This window comes from Styela clava, chromosome 9 (assembly GCF_964204865.1).
Source record: "Styela clava chromosome 9, kaStyClav1.hap1.2, whole genome shotgun sequence".
Taxonomy (NCBI): Eukaryota; Metazoa; Chordata; class Ascidiacea; order Stolidobranchia; family Styelidae; genus Styela; species Styela clava.
This window is the reverse complement of record NC_135258.1, coordinates 18,797,448-18,824,732: the sequence shown is the minus strand read 5'-3', so window position 1 is coordinate 18,824,732 and position 27,285 is coordinate 18,797,448. Positions and strand designations below refer to the sequence as shown.

At 34.9% G+C, this 27,285-nt stretch overlaps 1 protein-coding gene across 1 annotated transcript; it reads left to right on the top strand.

Moving 5' to 3' along the window:
* The first annotated feature begins 1,085 nt into the window (after positions 1-1,085).
* On the top strand, positions 1,086-26,728 carry LOC120339887 (uncharacterized). The gene is made up of 24 exons (XM_039408118.2): positions 1,086-1,608; positions 3,345-3,414; positions 4,358-4,485; positions 6,115-6,261; positions 6,784-6,918; positions 7,372-7,498; positions 7,759-7,891; positions 8,392-8,508; positions 8,965-9,182; positions 9,667-9,742; positions 10,444-10,654; positions 11,931-12,023; positions 12,444-12,619; positions 13,070-13,233; positions 14,085-14,252; positions 16,002-16,092; positions 16,666-17,067; positions 20,185-20,315; positions 21,017-21,107; positions 21,361-21,590; positions 22,107-22,268; positions 23,907-24,045; positions 24,680-24,880; positions 25,930-26,728. Exons 1-24 carry the CDS (start codon positions 1,591-1,593, stop codon positions 25,967-25,969), a joined length of 3,468 nt encoding a protein of 1,155 aa, XP_039264052.2. The 5' UTR covers positions 1,086-1,590; the 3' UTR covers positions 25,970-26,728.
* The last annotated feature ends 557 nt before the right edge of the window (positions 26,729-27,285 follow it).

The window sequence follows — 27,285 nt, the reverse complement described above, 5'->3', positions numbered from 1 at the left end:
CACCATTAGGATAGGATTTAGGGGGGGGGGGGGGGGGGGGCAGTTATTTGTTTTCAGAAGCATGGACTTGGATGGTGGGGAATGGTCGTAACCGATCAGCGGTCATGTGAACCACCCTCGGTGGGAGTAGAGCTGCAATCCTCTCGCACATAACTATCCCCGCATGGGATTGAAACCTGTGAAACTACCAGGGTGATCACAGAGGCGGTTGCGAGCGTATTCCTAGATGGCGAATTCAATTGAATTCTGGTTATTTTTTGCATGACCACTGGTGTTAAACTTTAGTTATCTATTCAACCCTTCACACTTAGTAATAGATTACCTGCTAATTAGGGAAACAATACCTTATAGCAATTGATTATTAATTCCTTACTGTCTTACACAAGTCAAGTCTGCAACTGCAAGTAGGCCCACGCCTAGGCCTACTAATAACAGTAGTTTGTCATCTGCTTTCCGTTGAAATGAGGGAGCTTGTGAATATTTAAAGAAATTGATAACGGCACACTATCACCACATTATCACTCACCATCAACGAAGTGCTGTCCGCAAACATTGAAACACAAGTAAGATGGCTTCTGGTCTTGACACCAAGCAGTTCTGCCAATAGGCAATAGGAATAGATGATATCCACATTGCGCGACGTCCCGGATCTTTTGAATTCAGTGGAATATAACTGAAGATCTATTTCGTTGTCTATACTATACGTACAGCCAACGGAACAATACGAAATAACCATTTTCAACAACCAAACAAAACGGAAACGTATAATCCGACTTGCAACTGACAGGAGCCAAATGGACGTTTTTGTTTTATTGCCGTCCAGTAACAAAGTCACGTGACCCGTGCAAGTCCCCTATAGACAAGAAATGAATTGGGGCAACGACCTTGTTCCAGGCAAATAACATTCACCATTAGCAATACGCGGTGAAATGTATTAAAATACACAGTAGGCTATCTATTCGTATGTACTTGACACTAAGGCACTTAAACGCTGAACATGCACACATACAACCCAAAAGAAAAGAGCGGGCCTTCAGACTTTCAGTGTTGTTGAAAGCGTGTGCACCTCCCGTTTTTATGGAATAAATAACGGGCTAACAAATCACATACCCGACATGAGCTGATAATCGGACGAGAGCCCGTGGGTCGCCATATGGTTTATCGGTCTTATCCAGCGACTAACATACCAGTCTTATAGAAAAATATGTAAATCCTGGCTACACATGTCAAAAACCCATTCATGCGTGCAACAGCTGACTGAAGCGTCCTTTTCCCAAGGCAACCAGTGCTAGATGCAGTTTTGCAGTGATTTTTCGTGTTAGGGTTTCTGTTTTATTTTGAATTTTATGAACTGTTAGAATTAATGCTGGTGTTGTAAATTATTGAGTTGTCTAAATAAAATATCTGCATTCTGTTTGCGGGATCTGGAGAAAGAGAATCCACTGACAGTGACAGGCAGATCTAGTGGCAAACTTTATTTTGTTATCCAGTTTTGTCTCCTGTCCTTGGAGAATATTGAAGTGCGTGTATTGGAAAATGAAACTTTGGGACTTCAGTAGAATGAAATAGTCAGTCTCACAAGCCTATACAATGAAGATAACAAAGAAGGTAATATGAATAAAAAATCTGGAAAACTAAGAAATCTGTGGTCATTAGAATTTTTACGATCTTCAAAGAGCGGGCATGTTCCTCATTGCTTACTCATTCTGTCATTGCTGCAGTTGGTATTTTCAGATTGCGGGACAAAACTTTTTGAGGGTTCTTCTGTTTGCTTGCCAAATACCAATATTTGAAAGCTATTGGGTTAATATAAAAATATACTGATAATGTTACTCTAAAATATAGCCACAGTGATAGGTAAAATTAGATCTCAATTGATCAATTTCTTGTGGAGAAAAATAGTTTGTTTTGGAGTTTGGTTTGAAGATTTTTTATTTTCATTGTTTTCATATCAATTGTTTACCATTTATTTGCCCTACCTTGAAATTCAGCAACCTTATTAAACTTTCAAAGTTTTAGCTCTCTAGTCCAACCTTATTAAACTAGGCAAAGCACGATCCTGATATTATAAGCAATATTTTTATGACTTTTATTTGTGCTATATTACTGTTTGCATTCAATTTTTTGCTTGCTTTTGCCATAGGTGGGTACTCCAAAAGCTGACTAAAATAATTTAATTATGATATAGTTCAGCAGTTTCCAAAGGGGGCACACTAGTGTGCAAGAGGATTGATAAACTCGTCATGATTATAGGGTGGTTCACCTAACCCCTGTTTGGTTACGGCTTCCATCAAGTTCATGCATCAGAAGCAAATCACTAGTTAACTATACCCATGGTTATGCTATAGCATATGTATTCATTTATAGCATATATGATTGGTAAATGAATGTGATGTTACCGTATATTGCTATTTCGTAGATTGTCTCTGACTTGCAAGTCACCCGTTCACCCTTCAGCTTCAACGTTCACGTGACTGAGGAAACTTTAGAAAACTCTGGTGTGATTTTATTCTCAGATTTCCACGATACACAGAATATAAATCTTATAACATTTATCCAAACTAGCTTAGAATGGTTTACATCGTCCCTATCGAAAGATATCGGAGTCGTATTTATACGTCGATCATACATCTAATTAAATACTGTAAACGTGAGGTCGTGATTCACGTTATAAACAGAAACTCCTATTATCTCAGTAAGGGTAATTATGTACATCGTACGGATGGGAACTTAGATATAATTATTTCAATCAGTGCCAAAGGTTTTGAGAATATAAATTTTAATTTGATAATAACTGGGTGGAACCTGTTATGTTCTTAAAACTGGTGTAATTTGATTCCTACGAAAGTCTTTGTTCGAATTTTGGGAAAAATTAACTTTGTTTTGATGATTTCAACATGAAATGGGATACATTTGGGGGTTAGTTGCTATAATGCTATCCAAAATCACATCATATAGCTTGCCAAAGTATAGCTACGATCGCCGCCGATGATAGTGAAGTAACTGCTGCGATCCCTCTCATATCGGGATTGCTACGACGAGAAAAACCAGAGAAATAGCTCGCTCGACTTCGGGTAATCTACGCGTTTTGGACGATCATGCATATATATTTGCACGTATATCATTTTTTGGTGACGTAGTCAAGTGAGAGTTAGGAATGACATATGCAAAAATTGTTGAGCCAGGCCAATTAGAAGTGCATGTGGTACTAAACTATACCAGACCTCAATCATGCTACTTTGCAATGCTTTTTAAACATAATATCTTCATTATAAGATTAAGGTATTTATAGACTAATACTGTAATATTCTGCATTTTGCAGCCTAACCTATTAAACTTTTTAGATTCTTCAAAAACGAGCAAAGCAAACACTTGAAAGTGTCCTTTACTTGGACTTGTCAGGACTTGGTATAGGTAAGGTTTATTTTGTTGTTTTGGACATATTGTGAAATATCCTTCAGTCATCTTTACCTGATAAACAATCTGAAGTGTCTTCATATAGGCTTGTGTAGGAATTCTGACGCTCCAGAAGTATGTGTGCCAATATGGAGGTAACTAAATTTGTTCGCCTACTTCACATCAAGTTCTGTGAAGGGATTGAAACCTATGGGCAGGGAGTATATTCACTTGGTTAACACAAACAGTCCCCGAACTTGTAATAGAACTAAAATAAGGAGAATCGGAATAAAATTATGGCCTAATCCTAACCTGGTACACACACTACGAAGGTACCAAAATTCCAACTAATTTCAACGAGACCTATTGTTATTTCAACTTTCAAGAATTATATAGACAAATAATCAATTTGTCATAGCCCTTATGTATGGAAAGTAATCTTTCCAGTTCGTCATACATATTTTACAATGTTCTCCGCTATATAATAAATAGAATGGCGATAATGTCCTGATTATAATAACTCTTTGTGGCAAAGCAGAATGTTGTAATATAATGTTGCCATCGTGAATGAACTAATTAGCTTAACATCAGAAAATTACATCTTAGAAAACATGAGCACTATTTGAAGATTTCAAGATAGAAGGGTGAATATTGAACTTCATCAAAATATTTTAATAAAAAGTTAAAGCCGTTTAAAAATCGAAAATAGATATTTTGATCATTTTTTCAAAACTTTTTTTCCCAGTCTCACCCTTTCGGCTTGAAACCCTCCATTGTTTTTGGAAGGTTCATATCTCTAAAAAGACTTTGAGTCATATCCTTTTTTTTCTGTTATCTAGGTTCATTACCTAAGATAAATCAAAATTTGAATAATGTAAGGGCAACTTGTAATTATGTTTCTTGTATAAAACTTTTTATTTTTTCTGTGACTTTTGTTTAAAAATTATGACTTATATTCTAGGTGCTATTGAAGGATTGAAAAATTGTGGCAACTTACAAATCCTTGATTTAAGTTTCAACAATATTGAAGAAATTGAAGGGATAAATTGTTGCCAGCATCTATGGAATGTTAACTTTTCACATAATCAGGTGAGTTACTTTAAAAAACAGAAGCTACAGCAGGTAAACTAATTTCTTCTGGTGTTAGTTTCATTCACGGCCATAATCAAGATGGCCCATTTGTATAACGAACAGACCACAGCCCAGTCACCAATCCAGTTGAATATGGGATTCGGGTTAATTAGTTTACTGATAAAGATGCACATAGTTGGGCGCTCCAGAAGCTTGTGTACCAATATGGAGGTCACTAATTTTGTTTGCCTAGTTTACATCAAGTTGTGTAGGGGCTAAAACCTATGGGCAGGTATATTCACTTAAAATTATGCCATAAACCTAACCTGGTACACATACTACAGGAGTACCCATAGAGGTTTAAAAAGCCATAACCAGCGAGTGATTATTTGAGCTATCCTGCGATAGTGAGTAGTTTAGTAACCCTCACGCACATAATTTTCACTCATGGGATTTAAAGCTGCAAGCCCACGTTGGGTAATCAATGATTCCATGGCAAGCATGAAAATGGTTTGGCTTGAGGGTCGGTCTTTCCGTTTAAATGACTAAGATAAATGGATGCTGTTGCTATTTTCTTAATTTATTTTAAGTTTTTCATTTCAATCATTGATTACAATGTGTAGATGATTTAATTACCTCAAGCAACACATGTTGATGTAATAGAATAATTTTGAAAATAACTTCATAAGGCATGATTCTTACATAGACTTCCTTAAACTTAATCTTATCTACGGAACATGCTTGTTGAATCATACTCCTCTAAAGTTGTTACAATAATGAAAAGTGAACATAATAAAAATAATTTGTGCCTTTGTACACATAGTCCTCTAACTTCAAACGTAACAAGATATCATTTTCAGTAAGTGATCCTATTGTTCTGTGTTGAATATTTTGTCAGACTATTGTGCTTTGTCGCTACATCAATATTGATACAAGCCTTAATAATTTGCACCTGAGCAAATTGATATTGGAATTTCTACCTTGTATTGAATGTCCAGTTTGATTATTTGTGTCTGCATAATGCTTATAAAATATTATATCTATTTATCAATATAAAAGTTCAATTGTGGGAAAAATGTGTTTACTACTAAGAACAAAGGTAAAAGATTTTGCCAGTCGATATAACATGCTAATATTGCTAAATGATAAGAACATTCTAATAACTCCATTCAAAATGATTCCTAGATTTCAAGCTTCTTTACTCACACTTGGTTTTAGCCTTCTCAGCCAACATATTCATTTATTTTTTGTCTATCATCGTGATTATTTTGTCTTACCATACTGTTTTTTTATTTGCTGTTAAATATTATATACCGCCAGGCTCCTTTTGATTGCTGATGAAAACATCCTTTCAAGAAGGAACTGACCATTAAAATTGCATACATTTTTAGTTTTTAAAGTAAGATTCCACATGATACATTTCATAGTGCACGAATATTTTTTTTCAATATATAAATTACCAGGAATACTTATAAACACTGGAATCTTGTGAGAAAAATCAGTTCTAAATCAAAAGCAAGTTATAGAGGGAATCTGGAATGTCAGTTAATTCGTAGATAAATATTTTCAGTGACTGATGTAATATTATTAAAGTAACATCTACTTATTCTGTGTTTTATATAATGTAATCAATATGTTATAATTCAGATCTGCAGTCTGACAGAACTTTCACATTTCTATGCATTCGGTACTGTTGACCTATCATACAATAACTTATCATGGAAAGATCTTCTCCAAATACAAGACATCATTATCCTAGATCTTCGTCTGCATGGCAATCAAATCTTGGAGAATGTAAGTTACTAGTTAGGACAGTTTTTAATAAACAATATTATTAGGAGAGTTTTGGAGGCAGTTTTATTTTATTTAATTCCATTTGGTTCTTGTACCAAGCCAATTCATATTTAATCGATTATCAATTTACATACTTATTGAGAGATAGTTTCCAGTAACCGAGGGCTTCGAGACCAATGTTCAAATTTTGAAAATATTATGAAGAAATTGTGTTTTTTAGCCAGTATCTAAGCATACTTTGAAGCAATATTCACCAAAGTATTTCAATAAAATGGATAAACTATAGGAGTTCAAAAATCAAAAATATACCGATACATTTTTCTCATTTTCTCAAAACAGATTTCTCAAGTTTTGGGTTGTAACCGATGACATGTAAAATTATTTTGAATTTTTGATAAAAAAAATAGGGAAAATGAAATTTCCCATAAAATTCAGAGTAACTTGGAGATTTTGTTTCAATAAAATTAACAAAACAAATTTTTTCAACCTAATTAAACTGCAATTTTCCCTCTATATATATAGGATTCCTATTATCGCATACATGTTATTGATTGTTTACCAAATATATGGATGTTGGATGGTAGAATAATAACAAGCGCAGAAAGACAACAAGTTCAACATTTCTTCCATGATTCTGCATTATCAAGTCGACCTGTGGTATGTTATAATTTTTTGTACATTATTTGGTGTGTCACACTTCTTTCTGTAGAAGGGTTTTTAATCCGAGTTAATTTGATTGTCTTGGGGGTCAATTTCGAAGGCTGGAAATTTACACTCTTTTCCTTTACTGGTTGAAATTGTCTGTTAGTTATTATATAATGAAAAATTAACATTGTATCATTTGTATGCAGCATCCTTTTCTTACCGTGTGAGTTCGGCATTATCTATTTTAGGCATCTGCATCTCTGATTCTACATCAAAATTCCTTGTTCCAATGCCATTTTTGCTTTTTGAATCAATATAAGCATTTGTAAATGTAGAAATAGGATAATTTTCGACATACAAATCTTTCTGTGAATCACATTCATTATCAACTATTTTTATCAATCTGTTGACCCTCCAATAACTAACATCCTTAGGATTTTTTAAATATTTCTTCGTTATTTTCAGAGAAGAAAATTGTCAGATCGACCTCATACTTGCATAACTCGACAAAGAATTCATGCGAACAATATCTTCGGTGTTCGCACTCCCTCACTTATGTCAAAATTTCCAAGGAATGAAATTCAGTCAACTGGTATTTATAATTTATTTGGTTTTTCGTAATTGTTTGGTTATTTCGTCAATCATCAAAAACAATCTCGCCATCAAATAATAATTTCCTAGTGAAATTCTGAAAAAATCACTTTCTAATAACGAAAGTTTTAGTGTATGCAAGTCTTCTTTAATATACTGTTAGGAGTTTCAGTTTAATAAGAACTTTTATTCAATAGTTTAGTTTCTCAAATTTGTATTCAACAGAGAGGTCATCTATATTAAATAATATTTTTGTTTTAGATACTGACCTTCGTCGATTAACATTTTTATGTGAGAATGTTCAAAATGATATTACAGTGCAACAACTATCAGATCATTCTGAACTAAAATATGTTCTCCCTAATTCTTGTCTACAAAAAATGATTGATCATAGGTAAGGGAAGTTTGGAAAATTGAAATTTCTATTCTATCAATGAATTTCTGATAAAATGTTCAGATCATTGGTGATAACTTCACCAAATATATACATCACACATGTGTAACCATGACTGGGAAAAATTGCTTCGACTGCATCTCCGGCTTTGAAGACTCAATTTATTTATTATCCTAAATTAAAAATTAAATAAATATTTGAAATTGAATTAAAATAAAAAATTATAGGCTGAAAAGGGTGGATTTTATTATATGCATGAAGTATTAAAGAAAATATATATATATAAATAATTAGATGGTTGGGAGCTGAAGCCACTTAAATTTCTGGTATTTGCTGCTCCAGCTCCATTTGATATGGTGAGCTGACTCCAGCTCCAACATAACGTTGTTTTTTTCTTTCCCTGATATTAAAATGCAATTTTAGAAATGAATTGATCAAATTTTTTAATTTGTTGAGGCTGCGTGATTTCTTCTGTTAATTTATCATTGTTTTATCTTAAGACAAAAAGATAGAGAAAGATGCAACATGTTACTTCTGTTGCTCGTTTCATCTTTACAATTCAATATTCCATCAAACCTGTTGGATGAAACATTGATAATTGCAAAGTTAAATCCATAGTAAGTTGTCAAATTGCTGTTTTACTTTTTCTATAATATTAGTTTTTCATTTTAGATCTAAATCGAAATTTTATATATGTATTTATTTGATATTTTGCTTGTTAAGTTGTATAAATCGAAACGGAATATGTTTTAACATAATTTTTTTTTATTAAATTATTGAAATTATTGATGGTCTAAATTACTAAAATATATGACACAGAAAAATAATATCCAGGGTCATTTGAAACATATTCTATAGAGAACATAACTTGTGCAAAGCATCTTAAATTACTGAAACTTTTGGGTAAAATCATACACAAACAGAAGATCAAGTGCTAAATAAAATTTCTTCATCTTTTTAGAAGGTATTAAAACATTTCCAGTTACAATATTAAAATATTTTATCCTGAGGATCTGTAATTTGTACAATGCGCCGATTCATACAAGTAAATACATTTTATTTATTTACAACAGTGCTCGAATTGAAACAAGTCAATTATTCTCACTGGATAGGCGATGGCGAATTCAACTTGTTTCTCTACTTCTGAGTGCAAGCAAATTAGACCGGGACATGAAACTAGAGGGTTCTGGGGGATTGTATGACCGATTGTATTTGTGCTTATATTATTTAGTATCTGATCTTGTCAGGTTGGATTGGAAAAAGCAATTCAAAAGGAAATCGAGTATGACAGGTTGGTATCTTTGATACCATATTTTTCGGCTACTAAGCCGACTCGGCAAATAAGCTGAAGCCAATTTTTAGCACAAAAAATTGCAATGCGCTTTCTCTTTTTGGCATGTTCACAATACATGCACCAATAACAAAGTGCATTGTTTCCATGAGTTTCTACATTTGATGGTATCGGTAGTGGCTCTGGCTCGTGATTCACACATAAATATGGCAACATCAAATATACTAATCACAGTGGATGTATTCTTACACTTACAGTGTGATAACACCAATTCATGAGAACTGAGGCACATTATTGTCCTCTTTTTTCGGTATTTCATTTTCCAAAGCTGATAACAAGCCACCCCAGTGAAAAGGAAATAACCTAAGCCGCCTAAATCTCAGGTTGCTGACTCTTTCCATAATTTTGTTTTTTGAAACTTTCAAGGTAATTATTTATTTATAATAATCTAATCATAAATATTGCATTCTTATTAATTATTCAGACAAATCGCAAAAACGTCATATTTACATTTCATCATATCACAGACCACAAACTGCACCATTGCCAAGTATGAGAGAGTAAGTACATAGCTTCATATTTACACATAGATTTATACAACTATAATGCTTAAGTTTTAGAAAATGCTTTACACACAGTTTTATTGTTTTTAGAAATATTTCAATTATGTGCCATTCCAACAACTATCCGCTAGTGCCCGTAGGCACCCAGTATGGATATCCGCCGATGCTTCAGGCCAGTTAATTTTGTGCGCTGTGCGCCTCATCTGTAATCTTGCACAAATGACATGCTGTAGCTAATAATTAAAACATGTTCACTAAAATTCCTAAGACCTTCCCAGTTCATGGACTATCGAGATGAATGACGCTTTGTTCAAAAGCACATTTTCGTCCGCGGAAGGTAGCGTTCTCGGAATTTTAACATTCGACTTAGTTGACTATAATATGGTGAAAAATTATGATAAAATTGGAAAATTCTTACTGCTTGTTTTTGCTGCTGCCATGGAAACGAATTATCAATTTGTACTTTTGTTGAACACACGCTACTAGGGTGACAGAATAACCCACGTGTGAAATATCATTCAAATCGGCCGAGCTGTTTAGACGCTACAGCTTTGAAAGACAGACAGATACACAAACAAACAGAACGACTGAGAATAAGGGTCTCCTAGAACGGAGATCCAATTATGCTTCAAACTCTTAATAGAAATTCTTTCTGTGGTTTTTGCACATTAGAAAAGTGAACCTTGTTGTATTTACAGCACATCACATGCCAAACGTCTTGATCAATCGAGAGAAGAAAATCGTTTATTACTAGCTTCAGAAATTGTTCTATTATTAAGTGTTGTACCTTCGTTTTATAAATATGTTGAATCAGATCCTAATCTGAGGGATTTGTTGGAAATCGCAACGAACAACATAGATGTTACGAATCGAATTATCCTCATTGCCAAAGAAACAAGAGATCAGGGGGTGAGTAGTATGTGATGAGTCTGACAAGATTGTGTTTTGATATGACATATTCAGTATAGGATAGGATTTACATATTTATCCAGGGGGAGAGAAAAGCCGATAAGACGGCTTAACCATATGGCAAACCACAGCCTCTTGTCCGGTTACCATTCCATGTCGGGTATGGAATTAGTTAGTTATTCGTTTTCGGAAGCATGGACATGATGTTGGAAAAAGGCGTAATCAATCAGCAGTTACATGCACCATCCTACGGCGGTGAGGAGTTCAGCAATCTTCTCGCACATAACTATCCATGCATGGGATTCGAACCTGCGAAACCCACGCAGAGTAATCAGAGGTGTGGTGGCGAGCGTATTCCTAACGCTTAGTATGATGATCCACAACTTTTGCTTCGAACAAAGCATAGCCCACTCAATTTGTTACAGCCTGGGTAAGGTGTGGGCATGAGATTTTAATCTCCAGTGCCTTAATGGTTGAGTCTCACGATTCAACCACTAGGCCACTGCCTCTCTGATTACTCTGCGTGGGTTCGCAGGTTTCAATCCCATGCAGGGATTGTTATGTGCGAGAAGATTGCTGGGCTCCTCGCCACCGTAGGGTGGTTCACGTAACCGCTGGTTGGTTACGGCTTACCATCAAGTCCTTGCTACCGAAAACAAATACCGAACTAATCTCATACTCAACATGGAATGATAACCGGATGAGAGGCCTGGTTTGCCATATGGTTAAGCTGTTTTATTGGCTTCCCTCTCCCTCTGAATTAATATGTAAATCCCATCCTATCCTATAAATCAAGATTATTCCTGCTGATTCGTGTGATATTCTCTAAAATGAAGTCAATTCCAATTTGGGTTGCGTTTGTCATTTTTGCAAAATATGAGAATTTTTGAAGCCTTATCCCTACATACATAGTATTATTTCTGTATCCTCTCCACGTAAACAACAAATTCTTTCCTGGGGAGAAATTTCGGACCTCCTGAAGTATGCGCACCAAGATAGCGCACAACCTGAACTCAGGTTGTTTACCAGGTTAGGGTTCAGGTTATGCGACATCTTGGTGCGCATACTTCAGGAGTACCGAAATTGCTCGCTAGTTTGAAACACTGCATTAAAATGATAAGCCCGACAGACATGGAATTTGATTTTTTACTGACTTGCACTTGTTTGTCCCAAACCAATGTTTTATTAACTATCAAAGATATCAAAGTTTGAAATGTTAAATGACAATTTATTGAATGATCTGTTGACCTTCAACATTTTTTTGTTTCACAAATAGGGTGATATGCATCGATTATACAAAGAAATATCAGAATGTATCATAAATCAGATTGAACATGCTGCCTTAAGCATCAGACACACACCATTACAGGTAGTATTTTTATTCCAATTGCTAAAAGCCAATACCAACTTATTGAAAGCCATGTGTTGAGTTTCGATTTATTAAATTTTAATCCTTCCGTCTCTGTGTTAGATATAAATAGATATATGACAGAGTTAGTTTTGCAATAACATTTTAAAACAGGCTCAATTGTAAAAGCACTTTTTTATGACATAATTATGTTTTTTGCAACAACTTTTATGTAAGGAACTACTATAGTTTGGAAAGACTGGAATATTTCTGGTTCTGAGTGAGGTGGTGAGCATTGGATTTGAACTCAAGATTTGAACTTGTGAATGTGATGCCGTCATAGTAAAGTGTAGGGATGTGAACACTAGGCGGTCGAGGTTGATTTCTTCACACTGAATACAAATTTGAATTCATTTTTAGATTGAAAATTTTTTTTTCCAGCACACTTTATTTTCACCACAAAAAAGTAACTACATGCCAACCAATGAAACTAGATCAGAATGGAAGATCATTCTAAACACAAGAAATGCTTATCCACGACGTCCAAAATCAGCAGTTTTGACATCTGGTGAACACTTGACTACCGGACGAAGGAGAACATACGCTGACATGCAAAGGTCTATTTTCAAACCATTTTGTCTTTGAAGCTGATGTATTTAGTAACATGTGTTGTGGTGTTTGGCGCATCGTGATAAGTATTAGCAGTAATACGCTTGTCTTCGCACCCTGATTACTCTTGCTTCGAAACTTGTGAGTGAATAATAATGTGAGAGAGGTTTGTTGGAGTCCATACAGTCGTAGAGTAGTTTATATAATCTCTGGTTATAATCAGCTTCCTCCACCATCAGGTCCATGCATCTGAATCGAATAACTGGTTAACTATTCCGACATGAACTGGTAACTGCATGAGATGTTGTGGTTTGTTATATGATTATACCATCTTATCGACTTTCCTCTCCTCGGGATGAATATGAAAAATCCCATCTTAAGTATAATTGTTATTGAATCTCAAAAATTTAACATGATGTTTAGTGGTATTTGATTTAAATGTGTTTCTTCCTGTTAAGTGGAACTTCCAGTTCATCTGGCCTCCAGCCATCTGTAAGAAGTCTCTCAAATGGTCAAAAAGTGTCATTAGGGAGCAACATCCTCCTCGGACCTCAAAATATGGCTCGAGTGATAGCAATGCCGGAATCACATATTGCTTTGGTACAAATGAATTCTATACCAGGTAAATGTTATTGACGTATGATAAGTACTTTCTTTCAATACCATTATGTAAACCAATGCATATATTAATCAAAGTGTTCAATGTATTGTTGTCAGCTCAAATGTGGATATTTGCCTCCAACTTTGATCATGAAACTCTGTATCTGTTTCATGTTCAATCCTTAACAGATCATTCATCTTCATCTCGTGATAGGCACAACCAACACTCTGGATTTTGTTCAGTTTCATACTACGTGCATAAATATGCATTACAATGAGAATAAAATAGTGAAAAATATAAGTAATACTACACACAAATACAACATAAAATTTTATTATAAAAACATTAATACTTCTCCCTCGAAGGAATTTCTCTTTGGTTGAAAAACGCCGAGGGTGTTTTGGGCAGGCCATGTTCAACCAGAGAGATTTTGTATGTACGAATGACAGTTAATGTTAAAAAAAGAAAGTCTGAAAGATGCTATTGTTACATATTCAATAATGGGTACTCCCGTAGTATGTGTACCAGGTTTAGGTTAGGCCATGATTTTGTTCCGATTTTCCTCATTTTAGTTCTATTACGAGTTCGGGGACTGTCTGTGTTAGCCAAGTGAATATACCGAGGCGAACAAAATTAGTTATCTCCATAATATTGGTACGCACACTTCTGGAGCGCCCAATAATGTATATCTTCATCTTCCTCATTCCATGTTTTATTGTATAGGCTGCAAGCGTAAGATAGTCACCAACAACATGATATTACAATAGTCTGTAAATTACATTTTGTAGAAAAGCAGCATATTGTGGTACATTTCAATACAATTGATTCAATATTATAGTTTAATATCATTTTTTTTTTCATCTCTCTGTCAGCTGCAAATGGATCCATTATTGTTCAAAGTAAAAACGAAGAAGATCATTATTGTTATGTTGATATCACACACCTCGAACTTGATTCACATCTTGGTTGTTGGAAACCTTATGGTACTGTTGGTGACAAAGTAACTTTGCAAGCAACTGATAGCAAGCGAAATATTGCAAGTATGTGCCAGGAAAATCTGTGCCTTCAAGAATTTATATCATTCTAATTTTTTTTAGAATTTTCACCTTAGTTAAGTAAATGATTGAATACTACTGTAAAATCATGTTTTATATTTAATTTAACATCGCTCATGATATAGGTTCACAGAGAGAAAGTTGGCTTATTTTGAATGATCAATTTCAGTTATTGCTTTCCGTCCGTGTCTCGCATTTAGATTTTTGTACGAACATTATTTACAAATTACAGTATTATTTGGATCACTGTCTCTCTTCATCATTCATTGCCCTCTCCCAAAAATGTAAAAATATGTGAAGTTGCAAAGGAAAATTAATTACAAATAAATTGAACGAGTAGGCTATTCCTAGTACCTATTTACCTACGTTTTTTTAATGGATGATGGATGGAGATAGATGAGTTTGGTAATCTTCAACGACTTTTTACTATTTGAGGACAGGTATAATCATCTTATTTGATGATGAAAAGGCAATTTCTGTGTTCTGATAACAATAACGTCACGTCTGAAAATATCTTTTCCAAATCAAACAGGTTTTGGTCTACGATATAATGTCTATGGCTGAACTAGACTGATTAGTTCACTAACAAGCATACATCAGGGCTGGAAAACTTGGAGTCCAGCAACAATAGTTACTATTACCTCACAATCGAACCAGGTTTTTATAGTCTTTTACGATTGCCGCAAAAACAAAACAAGTTTAAAGATAATTCTGATCTTTCGAAATGCATCATCATCCCCAAACCCCACCCACCCCCAAGTCCACTACAGGTTTTTCGCCCCCATTGTCTCTCTTCACAGCCCTCCACTTTGAGAATCAATGATACGATTACTTGAGCAGCATATTTGCTTCAGCATTCAATTTAGGTTTCATTCAATTCATTCATTGCAATCAAAATGCCATAGATGTAGGGTTGCCAACTTTGTGTTAAACCATATTCCGGGACACCTTAATGTCTAGAATTTGAAAATTGATACAACAGAAGCTTGTGAAACACGAAAGACATCAAAAGCAACTGTGCGCGCGGCGTGTCAAAAAAATGGTGATCGTGCAGCGTTATTTTCACAAACTCCACGCCTGTAAATAATTTTATCATATTCAAAGAAACTTGCGAAATGTTGACTCTTTGCGACATAAATGCAAGTGGAATTTTCTCTATAGCATAGCTTTTTCTCCAAAGCCTTTTCTCTTTGTAGTAATTAGGGAAACCTAAATGCTTTCACTTCAACACCTTTTTCCAGCTACGGAACCGTTTTTTTTAAAACTACCTGCGTTTTTTCAATTGATATATCAATCTGAATGATCCACTCAAATTAAGCTGACTGCTGTATATAATTTTATAATCAATTTTTCAATTGTTCAGCTTATTTAAGCGCTATGTCGTCAGGAGGTCACGGTTGACAAAATATGTCTTATCCACAAAATTCAACTCACTTGTATTTGAATGAACCATACAGATATAATTGTTTTTATTTAAATTGAATACATCCGTGAATTACATCCGTTTCCAGTTTTGAACGAAGCCAATATGCTTACATGGCCTTCTAATTTATAACGTCTTGGTTGTCAGTAAATCCCGGGACAATCGCAGCCCAGCCCGGGACACGGGATGCCAGACGTCAATTCTGGGACTGTTCCGGTCATTCCGGGATGGTCGGTCGCCCTGCATAGATGAGGAGATAGAATTGAGAGGTCATTACTGTTATCATGGTGATTAATCAATTGTTTTTGTAGATTTATCACGAACACCTGATGCTTTGATATTTGATAAAGAATATAATAAACAAGATGGCGGACGATCTAGACAATTATCAGGAAAATCAAGGTGCTTTTATCATTTTTGTACAGAATTGGAGGATTTTTTGTTGAATTGTTTCTTCATGATAGATATAAAAAATTTTCATAGATAATTATATACGGTAGCCTAATATGTATAGATAAATTCTCATTATACACAGATTGAAACTTTATTTGTGCCCGAATATATATCACTATACTACCAAATGCGTCAATATCCGTTATACTACTCTTGAGTACAAATTTCCTTTGAATGGTGTGCGGTCCACGAAACTAGTTTTTAATTTAGTTTAATATAGTATGTGAGAGTAACTCTAATTCCTTTGCACTGCAAATCCTATACCTGTGCTTGTGCATAATGAACAATGCATGTCATAAGATCAATAACCAAAATTTGTGCCTGCAACGATTAGAAAACTTATGATAAATAAAGGTGATAAAAAAGGTATTGATGAATACAGGTTATTTGTATCTGTCCCTCCTGTATTAAACGTCGCCCACCCCGGCTTGAGCTAATAGAAGAAGTATTATATCTGTGTATAAACAATTATTATTAATATTTGTTAGAAAGGGCGATAGATAAAATATTTTCACTATACAGCCCAGCAAAACAAGAAGTAGGGAGTCAGTCCATCTCCGGAAACGATGACGAATACAACACAATAGAAATCCCACCTCGACCACTTAGTGCACTTTTTAAAGAAAAAATGAACTTGAGACTGCCAGATCAATCCAGTGTTGTATGGACAGACACTGACAGTCATGTTGCCAAAGAAAATCTTCTGACAGTCACGCCAATGCCACAAATAGTTACTCCCGATGTTTCAAAAGAATTAATTAACGTCAGTGATTTGGGAGACGGAGATGTTGCTTTGGAAGGGCAACCTTCTTCTGGAGAGATGAGTACAAATTTGAATATTATTGAAAATGAAACAGAAAATTTGTTGAATGCCGCTGAGGATACCATAAAATTGCAGATGGTTGAAGACACTCCAATTGAAAAGTGAGTATTTGTTATTACTTTAACCTTTTACTTATCTGAGCAGTATTAAAGTTGGCTTTTCATATACCACGTATTTATACTTTTTTGCTCCAAACAAGCCAATCTTTATGATTCACCATTGCCTAGACCAGGGGTTCCCAAGCTTTTCTCAGGACGACCCCAAAGACAACTTTCAAGTGTCCAGTGCGACCCCAGGTCAACATATATATTTTTTCAAGAAACTTTAGAAAAAAACAGTAAAAAATTATTTTGTTAAGAATGGTCACTGTTTAATTTTAATCAATTTCCTGTATCTTGGGATGTATGATGACAGGCAACATACCAAAGAATTTTCAAAGTTAATGTTTGTTATGCAACTCCTATAATCACGTCAATTCACTAAATGCTACTCTGCGAATCAACAATGCCCGAACGTGCCATTCCATGATAAACAATCAAACAGTGATGTCACCATTAGCACCTACATTTTCTATAGCATAAGCATAGGGCGATGACTATAGGCCTGTTTTACAGTAAGCCATGGTACGAATTGCTAATTTTAACATGGTTTGTCAAATCTTAGATACTTTGTACATCCATCCTCTACCATACCTCAGCGACCCCACCGACCTCATGCCACGTGTTTGCGACCCTACCTACTTATCATTCCGACCCATTTTGGGGTCGCGACCCCTGGTTTGGGAAACCCTGGCCTAGACAGTGGTTCCCAACTGGGGGCCACGGAGGAGTTATAGGGGGGCCACAATGCTAGGCACAAAACTGCTCAAAGCCTCCAGAAGGGAGCCACGATGCCCTAGTACATATCCAACTTCTTACACCCTGGGTGAATTGGTAGGCATGGAGTGTGAATATAACTTGCGATGACATTCTAATCCAGTGGTTCTCAACCTTTTTTCGTTCGTGGCCCACTTATTGTTGCACGAAAGTTCCGTGGCCCAGTAATTTTTTTATGCTTGAAGAAACTACTAACTTAAAAACAAATAGCAACAGATCATATTATTTCCGAATTAATTTTTATTCAACTGAGCATTAGTGAGATACTTGCTGCTGAACATTATCGACTAATACATTAATATTTGGTGGCGTTGAAGAGAGCGCACAACGCATACCATTCTCCACATCAAGTCGGTTCCGAGCCTTCGTTTTGATTTGCACCAATGTGGAAAACCCTGCTTTACATAAATACGTGCTACTGAACGGCAAAAGCACTTTAATGCATTTTTTACTGATGCGTGGATAAGTAACACACACCCTTGCCCAAAACTCACAGATTGAATAAGTCTCAAACACATCCTTACAAGCAGAGTCGTTTCTAAAGTCAATGAGCTCATCTTGTAAGTCATCAGCAACTTTTTCTACTGGTATTGTAAACGGCTTTCTCACCAGCTCCAAATCAACATCAGATATTTCAGGGAAATAGGCCAAAAATTCTTCCCGGAGACTGACAAGATGTTGCAATATTTCAGACAACAGATTCATGTCCAAAGTACTTTCAATCACAGATGAAAGAGCTTCAAACATTGAAAAAGTTCCACTCCACACTGTCTGTTCAGAAATTCTTTCAATTCCTCCCGTATTTCAAACACTCTGGCTAAAACCTTGCCCTTGGACAGCCAACGGACCCGAGTATAGTATAGTAAATTCAAGTGTTCAGCATTCATCTCAGAGTATAATTTTCTGGAAAGGCGTGTATTCAGGGCACCATTCTTTACAAAGTTTACCGTCTTGATAACTGTGTTCAGAACATCTTGAAGAGAGTTTGAAAGAGTTTTTGATGCCAGAGTTTGTTTGTGTATCATGCAATGCATTGAGATGACATCAGGAGAACGATCACGAACTAATCTTTGTAAGCCCCTTTAACTCCTAACATTGCAGGAGCACCGTCCGTGCATATACCACAAACATTTTCCCAGGCGAGCCCTTCTTGGTCAAAAAACGCGACCAACTTTCCCATGACATCCACAGCTCTCGTATTGACTTCTAATGCAGAGCAAAAAAGGATATTATCTTTAATGTTATTTCCTGACATGTATCTGCAAAACACCAAGAGCTGAGAGCAAGAGGCAACATCGGTAGTTTCGAGTTGAATTGAGAATAATCCAAATTGTGAATTTTTAATTTCTGTAATTACCTGTTTTTTCATATTGTCCGACAAATCAGCAATTCTTCGCTGTACAGTATCGTTTGAAAAAGGAATTTGTTGCAATTTCATTTTGCTTTCGTCACCAAGTACAATTCTAGCCATTTCTGAAGCACATGGTTTGATGAGAGTTTTGCCAATTGTGTACGGTTTACATTGCTTTGTGATTATAAAACTCACTGCATAAGACGCTTCAACAAGGCTTCGGGAATGTTGCTGAAATTCTCCCGTTAAATCCAATTGCAAACGCTTTACACCATCTTCCTTTAGTTTAAAAAAACTCACATCTTTATCCTTGTAAGCTGGATGAAAATTTTCCAGATGAAGTTTAAGTTTTGATGGCCTCAATGAATGATGTCCAAAAACTTTATAGCATAAAACACACTGTCCTTTTTCTTCTTTGTTTTCAAGAAATAATGTGAATCCATACTTGATGTAATTTTCGATGAACTTTCGTTTTGCCATTTCAACTGATTCCCAAGTTTCAAAATACAATACGATTACTATCCCCCGTCTAGAGCCATCTGACCATAGAATGTGTTTGTTATGTCACAATGCCTTTTTACGGCGAGGCATGTTTTGCAATTGGATATATTGGTTTTTCAAGACGCGTGAAGTTGATTATGTTAACGAACGAACCAGTGTTCTATTCTAACCATTTCAGTTAATCTATGTTAAAAAAATTCATAGTTTTAGTTTATAAATAATTAGAAAATATTGATTTGAATTTGATATTTATTCTTTGAAGCTTTTGACGTGAGATGTACAATAGGCTTAATTCTCCATTGAGTCCCGACTCTAGACTCCGGCTCCAGACTTCAGATTGAAAAAAACGGTTGACTCCGACGAAATATTATTCAGAATCAAATAATTGTATTGTTGCTATACAGCTGTCAGTCGTAGTCGATAAAACAAACACTTTTTTCTTTTTTTTTGCTTTCTTACCGAAACCATGCTTTTGTATCCTACTATTTCAGTACTGTAGAACAAACTGAAAACCGGGAAGTAGATGAAAAACATAGCGAAATTGAAATCAACATTGAAAATACTGAAATAAATTCTGATGAGAATGAACCAGAAATTCAAGCATTAATGGATCCTATACCAAGTATGTTAAGCATTTTTTCTGGAGAACCTTTTCCGGATAAGTTGAAATTATTCTGGGAATGATATAAAGATCGATGCTAGTTTTTATATTTATTATTTTGAACATTTCAAAGTGTTTTCACACTGTCAGGGCTAGGATAGTAGTGGTAAAAAGTGGGCATCAAGGTTTATAAACTTATGGCCCCGCAAACATTTTGACCCAAACATTTCATCTGAACTTTCCCGACCCACAAGGTGATATAAGTCAGTTTTTGTTATAACTCGAATTTTCAGTTGCTTTAGGGGTTAATTGAAGCGGATTTATATATTTTAATCATGGATATATTCTCTACAGAAGCGACTTTTACAGCAACCTGCCAGCAGTGTTGACCCCAGCAATAATTATGCCCTTGTGTACTATAAATCATCATGTATTTGTATATTATTATTTTCAAACAATTCCCAAGACGACTGAATATCAAAATGATAACTCAAACTGCCTTGTGCTCAAAAAAAGTTTGTACGGCGAAACGTCCGTGAGATGAGTATGTAGTCTGTATACTAAAAATCTGTATACTGAAGCCTGTATACTCCAAAGCACCTTCCACTTATTGACCTCAGTGTTAAAGATTTCTTCGTGATGATGTGTTGGGTCATGCTATCTGGTTTTTATAAATTTTATGGTATGAATGGATAATTATTTTCCATGTTTTTTGTTTGTAGAACAACCTGGAACTCGTAGAAATCGTACCGCTGAATTGAGACGAAGAGCAATCAGTGCAAGACAACCTAAGCATGCTAAAGTTGCAGACAGGTAAGCTGCTAATGAATAATATGATTAGTTCAACAGTTGATTTCCTGATAATAATGTTTGATTCTTGCCTGTCAAATGATTATTATATGTTTTGTTGTTTGTCAGTTATTTAAAACAATTCAATAATTATTTCTTTTTATATCTGTTTGCCAATGTTCTTTTGATTAATATAGTTTGGCAGTTGGCACATACTTGAAAAATAGGACATAAATATTTTCTAGTTTTATTAGCTCTGAAATATATGTATTTACAGTTCAAGACCTCTTAGTGCAGTCATTAGACCTCGAGATTTGCTTGGTAATTCAATGAAGCAAATGTACAGAGATGATTTTGGCATGGAGAGACCAGACAGTGCATCCTCGTTTCAATTTGAACGCACAGAAGCTTGGAGATCTTCTACTTCATCAAACATAGGAATCGAAACAAAATCACCAAGATTACAAGCAATGGGATTCATGTCTGTGCCGCATAATCGTGTTAAATGTACAAAGATCTATTTTTTTCTTGCAATTTTATATTACTTGTAAAGACCGATAGTTCAAACATTTGTCTGAGAAAGAAGCAGTCATTCTATGAGGCTCAAATATGTCGCAATTGAATCTTCGGATTCTGGATGAGACAACAGTGCTCTTCATTTAATATTCTGCACTGTAAATGCTCTATCAATGAAAATAACTGCTTTTTACATGAGATGTTTAAATAATAATGATTTCTCTTATTGTTTTAAACACAGAGTGATTCAAAAACAGAATCCAGGACATCCAGGAACATATTCTGTACAAAGCATCCTAGGTTACTGAAACTTTTGGGTGCAATTATACGCAAACATAAATGTGATAAATAAATTTATCGGCCTTGTTTTCTGAGATCACTCCGGTATGTTTAATGTGTCAGGATATAGTACCACCCTACTTTTTAGGTTAAAAATCTATAGAGTCCTACTTTTAATGTCCACAAGACAGGTTTGGACTATGCTAACTGCTGAACGTTATTTAATAGCGGCAAGTTTTCAAGTTATACCATTACGCCCAACACCACCGCAACGTCCATCATCTCCATCAGTAAATTCTAGTTCTACAAAGAGAAAGAAGCAAGAAACGCAGATGACAGCAACATCTATAAAGGGTTCTCCGATTATAAAAAATTCAGAAAAAGATAAAGGTAGACTTGTGATATATTTTCATATTTGGAATGTTTCAAAAATTCATTTTTGTGTTTTTTATTTGATTAAATCTACGACCATCCTTATAGTTTATGTGAAATTCTACCACAGTTAATTTTGATGCTTATGCATATGTAGCTGTTTCCCTGATCGTATTGACATGAACTCCTTCAAGTACACTATAATTCTACATTGTTCAATTCTGCATTATAATTCGTTATAGTCTCAGGTAGGTCTTGGTACTCTAGTTGTTGCACGTAATTTTGCTCAGAGATCAATCTTTTTTAATTCTGAGTAAGTGGGCATGACCTTGCTTTGAGCAAATTTTTCTATAAAAATATATTTATAAAGCACACATAAATCATCAAATGTTCGTGTTTTTGTTTCTGCTAAAATTTTCTTTTGAAGCTTAAGTGGTTTAACATGCTTACTATCTATCATGACTGTATACATGCATCAGTAGGCCCAGTTTTGAATACTAATTGCACAAAGATTGCTAAACTCCTTTTCCACTTTTCAACTTTGTTACTTGCCCCATGTTTAATTTTGTTCAACTAAAGACTGGATCAAAACTTAAATATTAAAATTTGCAAATTTAAAAGCAAGGTCAAGCGCACTCACTCAGAAATAAAAGAGATAGATGACTGAAGTTACGGGTTGTGCTGAGAGTTACTGAGGCTATGATTATAGTGTAGAATTGTGTGCTAGTAAATACCGATTGACATGAGTCTTGATGCAGTTCATGTCAATATGATCAGGAAAATAGATATATGGTGGTCAATCTCACACAACTAAAGTTTTTGAAAAAAAAATTTGGGCTTAACATTTTTTCATCTGGTAATCTTGTTCATCTTGTGCAACCTTTATTACACAAGGGCCAGATACAAGTAACGGGGTGAAGATGCGGCCGCACCTTTATTTAAGATAGCCTTTCTAGTAGTTGCAAGTACAAAAAATTGTTTATTTTTGTTATTGATCTCATAGCATTGTTAGGGGTCTTTGCAAAAAAGGTGAGTTGAAACGCATGAATTTCTAAAGAAAACTGCTATTCAAATTTATTGTCACACCGACTTTGAACGAATACAGTAAGAAACACATTTTATAACACTATGTATTTTGCTAGCTAGTTTTATTAATATGACAGTTGCACTCAGGTACTGGACTACTGGTACAGGCTTTGCGATGCAAAGAGATTGAAATAGCTCACACGTACCAGATTAACTAACAGTGTTCCCTCTAAAGTGTGCGCGTAAACGCGCGCACACAGCTCTCAGAGGCTGCGCACACGCATAGATTTACTGCGCACAAACGTATTTCGATGTAATGTAACAATGTTCTCGGTTGGCAGGTTGAGAAAGTTTGTTGTTGGCCCACCCATTACCCAGTTAGAACGCCAAAATTTCTTCATTGGTTTTTGCACAAACATTATTCATTTCCAAAAAAGTGCGCACACACCAAAATTTCTGCGCACACATACTACAAAAAATTAGAGGGAACATTGTTAACTAAACTAAAAACTCATTTCGCGGGCACTCCATTCAAAATTGGCACTTTTTCGCGGGCCTCAGTTTGCACACCCTTGATACAAATTGTCAAAACCTGTAAGATGATGAAACGTACTCAATATTATTTTTCAGGCATAAAATTAGCAAGTGAATGGCTGGCTGATGGTAAAGATTTACATGAAGAATATAAAAAATCTAGGGTTTATATGACACCACATATACCAGGATATCTAGATGGAATCATTAATCAAACACCGGCTCAGAAAAGAATGTATGTTGCTGAAATGTTTTTTATCAGATTACCGATACCTCACTTTTGTCAGAAGCCAAGATTAGATAAGATAACTTATCTTGATAAGATGAAAAAACTCACTGTTAGTTTTCTGATACTATATGAAGCTTTCTCCTCATCGGCATTTAGTACATTGTAATAACTATCTTGTGATTGTTTCACTGATTACCCTGGATAGGTTGACAGGTTCAAAACCCACTGACGATAAATATATTCAAGAGAAATGCTGGAATCCTCACTGTGGCAGGGTGGTTCATAACTACCAGTCCAGTTCTTTGCTTCTTTTCCAGCAGGATTTTTCAGTGGTCCTTACGTCGTCGTTTAGAAAACAAAATTTCATACACTTAAAATTGCAACTCGAATTAAATAACAAGGGAGCAGTATGATAGTGACTTTGTTGTGGTTGAAATCCGATTATAAGAATTGGGAAACAAGACGCAACAGCAATTTCCTCATTGATGAACACATTCATTAATCTTTGACCCGTTCAATGAAAAAGATTCTCCATCCCTGCTCTATCTTAAATTGTCAGAGATAGTCAAACTAGTTTTTAATGATTGGTTTGCGTTGTGAGTGTTTTTCTCGTCTTGTTTAATAAGAAACCCTTTTACAGCATCAGCTCATCACTTCCTCTGACCTCCTCACTCATTATGAAACTTGAGAAGATGTCTTCAGGACACTCTCACTCATGCAAAAGATCAACACCGGCGCCAATCTCTCTGAAAGAATATTTACCTCCAGGCATAGGGATTCCTCAACCAAGCAACAAAGCTAAATTTTCAACACTCGGTGAAGTTAAGCAGTTATTCGGCAGGTAAGTCTACACAGGACGATTTGTTTTACTTCTATTCTTTCTAATTTAATAATATCAGTCCGGTCTAATCCGTCTGACGTACCATTTTATATATTTTACCTGGGCATAGGAAGAAAAATATGATATACCGGTGGCGGTAGGTATAAAATCTGATCATTGTTTTTGATATGAAAAGGAATTTACTAAAATCATGCAAGCACCAACATTCATTTTAGTTTGGTTTTGAGGACAATGTTAGACCTAGGATGCCCATGCTAATATGTGTATGCATTTATCACTTTCAATGTTCCATCACAATGCTCCCAAGCTTGAAGTCTGATTTGAGAGCATCTCTTTTAACTTATATTCTATGTCACAAAGTGATATCACCCATGTTTCATATTTTAAACCTCATTTGAAGTTTCGGCAACCTGCCAGAATTTCTCTCCTATGTGTTGGCATTTTTTTATACCATGGCACAGTGCAAAATATATTGTCTTATCTAATATTTCTGACATATAGCCTTGCCAACATACATTTTCATGTATCCTGACCTGGAAACCAAATAATGAATTGGGGCTGGAAGCCTATAGTTTCTCTTCACCTCCGAAATAATGTTTTTTTTATAACTTATGTTGTCTTTTGTCAAAGATTGATGTTTACATCTTGCATTTTTATTGTAAAATTCTGCTTTAAAATGAAATCTAAGTTTGGATAATCTAAATTGCTTCATTTCGCAATAATATTACAATATATGCCAATTTATTTCATTCAATGTAGGCTAATTTACAATTTCACTGTGCCAATGGCAAATTAAAAAAAAAGCAATAATTTGGTCGAGATTGTTACTTCTAAATTAACTTATTGCAACATCCCTAAAAAAAATAAACAAATGGATACATGTGAAATAGTCACGTTTGTCGGAGTTCATTTCAGAATATATCCTACTGACCAGTGCGGCCAACGAGTATAGTATCATAAACTTGTATCATAATAATACTTTTAATCCGTAGTAAGGTCTTTCTCATGTGCCTTTTTTTAAATTGATTGCCATTTTCTTCTTTTTTTAGATATCCATCAATACCAACAAGAAAATCTCAAGAGAAATAAATTTGCCGGAATGGATTGAAATAATTTAGCTGCTTTCTGATCAACTTTATATATTCTAATAACCTCAAAATTGATCGCACTAACTATTTAAAAAAAAAAAGAATGTCAACTAGAATTTGGGTCCACAGTAAAATAAATGTTAATTAGCAGAGTGTACTGCAAAATGTGTCACAATATGGTTGCATATTCATTTTGAAGTTCAAATAAAGGATTCCAAGTTTTGGAATTACTTTTTCTGGGCATCGTTACGTCTGTATCAACTTGACAAAAATGAATGAATTATTTTATCTCAATTCCACTGTTTCCCCAAAAATATATTCAATTTCAAATTTTATCGGCTCAATTTCGTGAACAACCTTTGTTTATTTCAATTTTTCAGCAGTTGTGAATATGTTCAAAAATTCATTGAGTCGTATAGAAAAACTTCAGAAAGTATATTGGTATTCTATTTTTTTAATCAAGAACAACGAAATAAGATCAAAAAAGTTTCAATCGCTAAATTGAATCTCTAAAAAAATTAGAGCAATGGAACATTTATTTTATGTCATATTTTATTGCATTATCAGTATACATGAGCCTGTGAACTTATACATATTTTTTTACTTTGCTAATGAGATTAACTTCTAAAGTATTCTTGAACATAGGTTATAATAATATGATAACAATATGTAATAATATGATGCGCCCATCAATGTACGACAGTAAAGTATTATTACGGTAGTTTTCTAGACATTCCGAAATATATTTTGTAGAATATTTCATGCTGGTGTTTTTTGAAAAGTGAAACAACATACAAGAGGATGTTGAGGCTTTTATCCATGTAGTTTGCATTGAATCTGTAGAAATTTGTTTCTCAAAAATGAATTAAATTTGATTTTGAGAAGTTCGTTTTCATCACCACATGAATACAAAGGTAATTAACATGAAGTTTAATAATGAAAGGTGCAGCAGTGTAGTGATGTACTAAGGGCATTTGGTTTTCTGATTTTAGAATAAGTTTGTTGGTCTTTTATAAATTTTACTCAAATCAACGCTACAGATATATACCAAAATTAGGACTGATGCGTCTCGGGACAATTCAGCAACCTACGTTCTCATCATACGAGGAGATACTGGTTGCCAGAATTCTATTTCAGCTTTAAATTGAAGTCTATTCCTTGTAGCCGCATTATTTATTTCAAATTGTTTTTGACCTTTTTAAACTGGTAACACACACCTACCTGACAATTATATTTGGCTACTTAAGTCATGTTAATGCTGCTCATGCAACAACATACATTAGTAATCTTATTATGTAGCCCTATGTTACGATCTTG

Coding starts and splice junctions, on each gene's coding strand:
- LOC120339887 (XM_039408118.2), top strand. Junction 21,108..21,360: donor CATGCTAAAGTTGCAGACAG/GTAAGCTGCTAA, acceptor ATGTATTTACAG/TTCAAGACCTCTTAGTGCAG. Junction 24,046..24,679: donor ACACCGGCTCAGAAAAGAAT/GTATGTTGCTGA, acceptor ACCCTTTTACAG/CATCAGCTCATCACTTCCTC.